Here is a 9,109-nt window from a genome sequence, read left to right as displayed (position 1 = left end):
GGAAAAATTTTTGAAAATAATTTATAGTATAGCTTAATAAAAGTTATATATGTATTATATAAAAATAATAAATAAAAATGTATAATTTTTATTCGAATTTCGAATCGAATCGAATCGAATTTGAAATTATAAATTATAAATTCGTATTCGATTCGTATTCGATTTGCTTGACTCGAATTGAATCGAATTCGAATCCGAATTCTTGTAATCGAAACAAATTCTTGATAATCGAATTGAATTTAGACGAATTTCGAATTTTCCGAATTCGAAACGAATCCTGAACACCCCTAGTGTTCGAGACCAGTGTTCACGAACTGTTCGTGAACAACTGAATTTCCTTAATGAACGAACACGAACATAAACTTATGTTCGGTATGCGTTCGTGAACAGGTCGCGAACATGTTAGTTTCTTAACGAACGAACATGAACATTGCCTTGTTCGTGTTCGTTCGGTTCGTTTACAGCCCTAGTAACTACGATGTTATTCTTATGTAAAAATGTTGGTTAAAGGTCGGTGTTCTTTTACATGTTTACATGAAAAGGGAGATGTAAAGCTAGTAGCATTAGGTCAAAGGTTGGTGCTCTTTCAGCCAAATCAGTTTAGTTGTAGATGGGTAGAAATTTTCACTACTAAGATTAAGTTATAGGGAATTTAAGCAGGAAAAAGCATACCTGAAGCCGACCCGTTTAAGATCTTTGGCGCCTCCTGGTAAAGATGTAAACGTCATATAAACACCAGGTTCATCCTGCTCAACCCATTCATCAACAAATTCACCAGTGTTGCCTCTGCTATTATTTTGGGTTGAACTACGTTTATTAATTGTGTTTGGTTTTAATGGGTTGTTTGAACCATTGGAATCAGTTTCTTCATATGGCATCATTTGACCATGGGACCGCTCAACTCCAACATTTGATAAAATATCACCCGAAGAATTAGTAATACTGGAATGAAGGGAGGGAGATTTGATGTTCTTGGCAGCTCCCACAGGCAACCTTTCTGCCTTGTCTTTTAGCTATTTATTGTTGCATACAAAACATCACAAAAAGTTTCAGGTATTTGCTGCTACTTCCAGCTTAAAATAATTGCAGTAAAATTAACATCAAGTACATCTACCCAAAATACATCAAAATTTATATACACTCATCTCACTAAATACAATTTATAATATGACCATTATACCTTTCTCTTGCTCCTTACATAGCTATAATTTACAATATGACCATTATAATAGCACCATCCTTCAATAGCTATAATTATCCAATTAATTTAACATGTATGCTTCATCCAACTAAGGGTTTTGTACTTAATAATTCATTTCAGTGTAAAAAACAAACTTCTTTAGGGAAATAAAACCCTGAATTAAAGAACATATACCACATTTGTCGTCTTTAATTCATAGCAGGCCCGTTCAAGGTGGAACTGAAGAGGTTGACTTGCCTAGGCTTCGAACAAACCACATTTGACCGTATTAGGGTTTGTGAGCTGCAGATCTAAAAGCTCAGTTGCACCTCTTCGCCGTTGATCTGTGGTGAACACATGTTAAATCATCAAATTTTCGAAGGAAATAACCACAATCAACAACAAATCTTACCTTATACCAGACCTGAATGTTTGAACGCATTAGGGTTTGGGGGCCGTAGATCTAAAAGTGTCAGTTGCACCTCTTCTCCGTCGATCTGTGGTGAACACATGTTAAATCATCAAATTTTCAAAGGTAATAACCACAATCAACAACAAAGCTTACCTTATACCAGATCTGAATGTTTGAACGCATTAGGGTTTGGGGGCCGTAGATCTAAAAGTGTCAGTTGCACCTCTTCTCCGTCGATCTGTGGTGAACACATGTTCATAGGAAATAACAACAGTCAAATCTTCAAAGGAAATAACCACAATCAACAGCAAATCTTACCTTACGGTTGTCGAGTGGTCGGAATACCAACTTAACCAGACAACCACCATCAATAGCAGCTGAAGAAAGCAAAATCTCAAACAGATCTGGTGGAGATAGCTTCATGTTTCTGAATCGCCGCAAGAGAGAGAGAGAGAGAGAGAGAGAGAGAGAGAGAGAGAGAGACGGAGTCGGATAAGAATGAGGAGATTTGTGAAACCCTAATTTGTGTCCGTGTTTTTTGTTTGTGACCAAAAGGGTATAATTGGGATAGTATATGTTGTTGTGCTTTAGTGGGATGTACATCATGCTTTAGAGGTGTTTTAAGGAAATTTCAATGACTTTAAGAAGTCCTTTGGATATGCTTATTAATATAGTATATATATATATATATATATATATATATATATATATATATATATATATATATATATATATATATATATATATATATAGGGTAGGGCTATATAGAAAACCCTATATATATAAAAAACCCTAGAAAACCCAACCTCCCGACATTTTTAAAAAAAAAAAATAACACATGTAATATACATGTTTTTAAGAGTTTTGGGCCAAAAAAATCAAAAAAACGCCGAAGGGATGATTTAAAAAAAAAAAATTCAGCAATTTCTGTCTTTTGTGCCTAACACATGTTAGGCAACCGGACATTGCTGAAATTTGTTTATTTTTTTTTTTAAAAAATCCCTTCGGAGCTTTTTTGTTTTTTTGGCCAAAACACTTTAAAATATGTATATTACATGTGTTATTTTTTTCAAAAAAAAAAGTCGGGAGGTTGGGTAAAAATGGGGAGAGATTTGAGTTTCCAAAGTTTTCTAAAAATTTAAGGGTTTTTTTGTCTAGCATTACCCTATATATATATATATATATATATATATATATATATATATATATATATGGGGCTGCTAGAATGAGAACCACCTCGAGTTGTAACGGGTGGGCGTTCACCATGATTTTTTTTACAACTAGATGTGTGTATTATAAACACAGGCGTAAAAAAAAATTTTAGACGCCGCGGCCGAGGGGGTAGTTTTTTACACCACAAGTTTGGTGTTTTTAATTTTTTTTCTTTTTTCTTTTTTCTTTTCACCAAACTTGTTGTGTAAAAAACTACCCCCTCGGCCGCGGCGTTTAAATTTTTTTTTTTACGGCTGTGTTTATAATACACACATCTAGTTGTAAAAAAAAATCATGGTGAACGCCCGCCCGTGGGGTGTAGTTCTCGCGGTTCTTACAACTCGGGGTGGTTTTCATTCTAGCGGCTCCCTATATATATATATATATATATATATATATATATATATATATATATATATATATATATATATATATATATATACACACACACACACCTCTTCTTCAATCATTCACCACTTTCTCTCTCTCTCTAAAAACACCTTCATTATCATTCGTAACATCTAAGCTTCGATGGTGAAATTAAGCATGACAGAGGTTTACTTGGTTGAAAATGATGAAGAATTTCTGACAGAGAAAGGTGGGTTTTTGTTGATTATACAGACAGATGAACGAATTTATTCCAAGAACGGGAGAGAAAGGAATAGAGAGAGAATGGGGAGCCTATACTTATCACCTCACAACAGAACCATCTACGCCGCCCTCACCGGCCGCCGTAGCTCCTCCGTCACTCCTCCGTCGCCTGAATCGCCCGTCACTCCTCTGGTTCTGAATTGCCCATCAAATCTGCACAGGTAAACAATGATTTCAATATTTTTATTTACCTTTTTGATTTAAAGCTTCTATTTGGTGCCCTAGATGGTTTCGATTGCAGAGGTGGTGATGAAGCCTTTCTTTATCTACTCAATAATCATGAAATTTCATAAAACTTTATATCACTGTTCTTTTTAATTTTTATTTTTGTGTGTTCAGGACTGATGGTGCCTTTATCACTGGTGATAATGACGGTTATGTCACCATATGGAATGCTCAAAGTAAAAGAAGAGTTTTTGAGGTAATATAACTAGAACCATTATTAAGTAAGAGATTTGATTTTTGAATAAAAGGTGGACTCTTAAGTTTTGGAGTAATAATACATACACATAGGACAATGGACAACAAATTTGAGTATGGTAGAGGGAAATATTTACTTTGGTTTAATACTTTGAGATCCAGACTACAATGTGGTGTGACTATGTTAAGGCGAATTGAAATCGACATTTGGTTAAAACCCTGTTTATTAACTCTGTAGTTTGTGGTTATGTGTATTTCTTTTAGGGAATGGCGATAAATGATCATGATGCTGATAGGGAAGCTTCTAATTCTACTATCGTCGAGGTAGACTAGACTAGGGATAAAATGATTTTATTCTGCTGTTTTGTTTATTTTCAGTCAGTTGTAGCTGTAGTGATTTTTTTTCTCTTAACGAAGTTTTCCCTGAATATAATTTGTAGAAAGGTGTGTGACTGTAACTCTAGATATATTTCAAAGGCATTATAGTCATAACTATTAAGTATTTAGTTAGTTGTTTGCAGACGGTTATCCTGCATTGCATGATTTGCATCTGTAAGTTGTGGTAGGTATATCGTAATAACGGAAAACATTATAACTTAAACAAGATAATCTTTGTTAATATTCAAATTAATTTTTAAATGCAAATTGGTGATTCTCTCTCTCTATCTGTAGGGTAAAGTTGAATCTTAACTTCTCACTTTGCGTTATGTGATATGTGATGGAGATGCAGAGGATCGTCGAATTTACTCACAGAATCATGGATAAACGACCGAGAAAGCGACCTCGATTGGATTGGGACATGCCAGATCCTGTTCATCCTCCTCCGAAGGTTTAATTTTATGATTTTGTTGTTAGTTGTTTACGTTTGAGTTAGTTGTTTATCTAATCGATTTGATTGATTGATTTTGCTAGAAACTTTGAATTGTTTATCTAATTTGCAGATAAAAGGATGTCGCTAACTGGATTTTGAAGTATTGTGAGGAGGTAAAGACAGACGTAAGTTGATGTATTATATTACCTACATATAGCATGTTTTGATCAGCCTTTATAAACGTCATATATGATTTTAATCAAGTTTTCGCTCATAGTAATTTGCTGATAATTAGTTAGTTTCTATTTCCACAATTAATGCTTATCTAATGCAAAGTCGTTTGGGTTACATCCTCTTTTTCTTCTCTGTTAGGATGTACAGTAAAAGTGATTATTTGGATATCCATTAGAAGTTGTTAATTAGCTTCTTCAGTTTCATATTACAGTTACACCCCAATGGAAAAAAAAGCTTGCAAAGGAGGGAAAAGTGTAAGCAAAAATCTGCACCACCACAATCCGCCAGAGCCTCCACAGCGGCACCTAAAACTCTCCCTACCTAGAGAGGCAATGCACCTCCTGCCAAGACTGCTAAGCCCTCACCAACTGTAAACGTCTCTGCATATGATCAATAGGTACCAAAATCACGCAAATGGTTATATAATCGGTAGTCGCATGGATCACGGTATGTTATGGTCCGTGGAACGAAAACTGGTACGCGGTTCGTGCATTTCTAAAATTCAGTGCGAGGGAGGGTAGGTTCATTTTAAAATAGACTATTTTTGGAAAATTTCGATTTAAAATGACACATTTCATAATCATATCAGCAACATTTCATGGTCATAATAGAAAATTTATAAAACTAATCTAATCATATCAGCAACATTTCATGATCATAATAGAAAATTTATAAAACTAATCTAAGCGTATGTCTTTGAACTTGAGTTGATTTGTTTGATTTTATTTTAAAATTTTAAATTCTTATACCAACTCGTAGATCTGTCGATGATAGTCCGAATAGAAGCCGATCGAATGTGAGTTTTCGACTATTCGTGTTATATAGCTTAATATTAGAGTGAATTATAGTTAAGGTAACGATATTAGCATTCTTTATAGGTTGAAACTGGTGTTAGTTTATTGAAATTGAAGAATTCTTCGAAGAAGTTGTTAGATAGTATTCTGGATAAACCGGTATGGAATCCTACAGTTGCGACGATAAGACTTGTAAGTCATGCTTTGTTTCTTTTAACCAATAAGTGAATCAGTGATTCAACATATATTTATCAAAATTTTGAAACATTTGTATTCATCTTGCAGTAGGATAGACGGGAGTTCATTATGTGGAAGAATACCTGATTTTATCGGAAACTGGACAAACCTCACGAGACTGTGAGTGTTATTTTTCTTTCTTTTATTAAATAGTTCAGTTTCCAAATTAATTATTATACATAATTTACGGTGCAGTGATTTGCAAGGAACTTCAATGGAAGGACCAATCCCTTCTACGATATCTCGATTGACAAAGTTGAAGGAATTGTGAGCGCGTTATTAAGCCTCCCCTTTGTTTTTTTCCTCTTTAAATTTATTTGAGTATTCATATATCCATTTACGGTTATGAGGAGAATAACTGATCTGGCTGGAGCATCCAGTTCAAGATGTTCGGATCTACTATCTTTGACACAATTGAACACATCTTATCTAATAGGGATAGTAACGGGTAGTATAACGAAAACCCTGTGAAATTATCTTCGATTTTATCAGCGGCTTTTTATGTTCATCCAACATATTTCTTATTGCAGAGATGTGAGTTTCAACACTTTGACTGGCTCAATACCTGATTCAGTTTTGGGTTAAAACAGTGTTTGAAACCACTGTTGGGTAAAAACAATGTTTTGAAACCACTGTTGGGTCAACAGATGGACGGAAACAGATGTTTGAAACCACTGTTGGATTAAAACAGTGTTTTGTGGATAAAACAGTGGTTGAAACTACTGTTGGGTAGAAAAGGTGGTTTGAAACCACTGTTGCGTTAAAACAATGTTTTGTGGAGAAAACAAATGTTTGAAACCACCGTTGGGTTAAAATGGTGGTTTGACTTTGGTCAAACAGACTTTTGAACCACTAAAAGAGTCGTTTACTCTTTTATTATGTAGCAGTGGTGGAGGCTATCACATAGCTGTTGGTAGCAGTGGTGGAAAAGGTATTCTTAAGATATCACTGTCAAATCTTCATATTTTTACATTGTGTTTTTTGATGTCGAATGCAATTGTTGTATGTTTAGTTAGGTTTTCCATATCAAATTTACATTGTATTATTTTTACTATTAGATGGAGTCGACAATACGCGTCGCGAATCTTTGCGGAATAAGAAAGTGCAGTTGACTGGTTGGATCAGTTTGGTGAGATTTACAGCAAAAGGTGAGCCTTTCTTTCCTCATAACACAAGAATGGATTTTAAAGCCGTTAATTTTGTATTGCTGATTGTTGGTTGGATTGGATGGTTCAGATGATACTAGTGGCGCATGTGTCCATGAAAAAGTCACCACTTGGTGAACAGATGGGAAAAATCTCCTGGTGGAAGTGAAGTCATGACGAATGGTTGATATAGCTTAAGTGGAAATGACAGAAACCATCAGAAACTGATGAGACTTTAAAGGGTCAAGATTTGTCTCTCCGGCTTGGTCCAACCACATGATCATTTCAGATCTATCTATCTGGGTATAAAAATGAACGTATCGACTAATTGTACATTCTTTATCCTCGGCTTAGTCCAAACACGAGTTGCATTGTAATAATTGTATTTTATCATGTGATTATTGTCGACATTGTATTGTTGAGAAACTTTAATCTTTTTATTGTGAAGAAATCGTTTCATATTTCTTAACAAAATGGCTTATGTAAGTGATGTATAGTCATTCGTCATTTAATAAAATGGGCTATGCAAAACCACCTGTATTGTTGAGAAAGTTTAATCTTTTAGTGTTATGAATGGTTTTCTAAGAAAACCACCTGTGTTTGCACACGGGTCTTACCGCTAGTTTATTTTAATAGAACATTTTCACCTTACTTAAACATAATGATAAAACTGATTATAGGAATACTAGGTTAGAACTAGGGCTGTAAACGAACCGAACGTTCAGCGAACAGTTCGTGAACCGTTCGGCGGGAAGTTCGTTTATGTTCGTTCGTTTAATAAACGAACAAACATGAACAAGAAATTTCGTTCGATTAGTTAAATGAACGAACATGAACAGAGGTCTCGTTCGTTCGATTGTGTTCGTGAACGTTCGGTAAGGTGTTCGTGAACATTCGTTGATTTGCGTTCGTTTATGTTCGTATGTTTGTTTTTTAATTGAAGATCTTTATACTTTCTTATATTTTATTTGTAATTTTTATATTATTAAACTTTTATTTATTTTATTTCCCTAACAATTAAACTAGGAAACCCACTTTTACCTTGTTTATGCGTCAATTCCCTTTCATTTCTCATTATATACATCCACGAATACGATCAACCTCCGTTCCACAATAAGGGATTCAAGTTCGAGTGCTACTATCTGGGCCATCTATCTTTATCCTTCGTCGCGTTCGCCAAATTTATTTGTGTTCGTTTGTGTTCGTGAACTGTTCACGAACACACTCATTTCCTTAATGAACGAACACGAACATAAAATCTCGTTCGGTAAGTGTTCATAAACCGTTCGTGAACACATTTATTTCCTTAACGAACGAACACGAACAAGGCCTTGTTCGTGTTCGTTCGGTTCGTTTACAGCCCTAGTTAGAACCCCATGTATTACACGGGTTGAATAAAATAAATGTACTTAATAATTATAAAACGGTTTTTATGATAAGATATTATTGATTTTTTAATTAAAATATTAAATTTGAATCCCTGAAAGTAATATCTTAGTAAACTTAATATATAAACCAAAAGTTAATAACAAACCCGACCATGAAATCAAACCGCTGACCATTTTGATCGATTTCACGGTTTTAAATCGAATTGTGAACACCCTTAGTAATAACTATTAAGGTTACTTTGTGTTTTTTTATAATAAGTTATTAAAATAACTTTTGAAAATAATGTAAAAACACAAAGTTTGAAATGTATATTTTTTTTTGTTTGATAAAGATATAACTTATTTAATTTTATTATATATCTAGAGTTTGAACCTGGGTTATAAACCCGGTCGAATTGTGAACACCCTTAGTAATAACTATTAAGGTTAATTTGTGTGTTTTTTATAGTAAATTATTAAAATAACTTTTGAAAGTAATGTAAAACCACAAAGTTTGAAATACATATTTTTTTTTGTTTGGTAAAGATATAACTTAATTAATTTTATTATATATCTAGAGTTTGAAGCTGGGTTATAAACCCGGTTAAATCAGTATCTAAGGGGAGCAAATATACTTTATATACTT

The 9,109-nt window shown here is 34.0% G+C and overlaps 1 protein-coding gene and 1 long non-coding RNA gene across 10 annotated transcripts; one reads left to right on the top strand and one right to left on the bottom strand.

The window, feature by feature from the left end:
• Positions 1-686: 686 nt before the first annotated feature.
• Positions 687-2,066, bottom strand: LOC110872880. Of its 2 annotated transcripts, XR_002554741.2 has the most exons (5): positions 1,911-2,066; positions 1,746-1,830; positions 1,593-1,677; positions 1,376-1,524; positions 687-1,013 (listed from the first exon to the last, which is right to left on the bottom strand). It is a non-coding gene; the product is annotated as an uncharacterized LOC110872880 (long non-coding RNA). The 2 variants fall into 2 exon arrangements; XR_004864495.1 differs by having other exon boundaries at positions 689-1,013; positions 1,746-2,066.
• Positions 2,067-3,270: 1,204 nt separating this feature from the next.
• LOC110872879 lies at positions 3,271-7,557 on the top strand. Of its 8 annotated transcripts, none has more exons than XR_004864491.1 (12): positions 3,447-3,616; positions 3,795-3,876; positions 4,548-4,704; positions 4,817-4,859; positions 5,132-5,317; positions 5,680-5,716; positions 5,799-5,906; positions 6,000-6,071; positions 6,147-6,218; positions 6,839-6,882; positions 7,010-7,099; positions 7,188-7,557. XR_004864491.1 is itself a non-coding variant. In XM_035976282.1 (6 exons), exons 1-5 carry the CDS (start codon positions 3,336-3,338, stop codon positions 4,832-4,834), a joined length of 546 nt encoding a protein of 181 aa, XP_035832175.1. In that variant the 5' UTR covers positions 3,271-3,335; the 3' UTR covers positions 4,835-4,871; positions 5,132-5,671. The 8 variants fall into 8 exon arrangements, 2 of the variants coding, with proteins under 2 accessions (XP_035832175.1, XP_021977473.1); XR_004864492.1 differs by having other exon boundaries at positions 6,836-6,882; XR_004864490.1 differs by having other exon boundaries at positions 3,341-3,616; positions 4,606-4,704; positions 4,817-4,871; positions 6,147-6,882.
• Positions 7,558-9,109: the final 1,552 nt, after the last annotated feature.

The sequence above is a fragment of the Helianthus annuus genome, chromosome 8 (assembly GCF_002127325.2).
Source record: "Helianthus annuus cultivar XRQ/B chromosome 8, HanXRQr2.0-SUNRISE, whole genome shotgun sequence".
Lineage (NCBI taxonomy): Eukaryota > Viridiplantae > Streptophyta > Magnoliopsida > Asterales > Asteraceae > Helianthus > Helianthus annuus.
The sequence above is the reverse complement of the archived record's forward strand: the minus strand, read 5'-3'. Positions and strand labels throughout refer to the sequence as shown.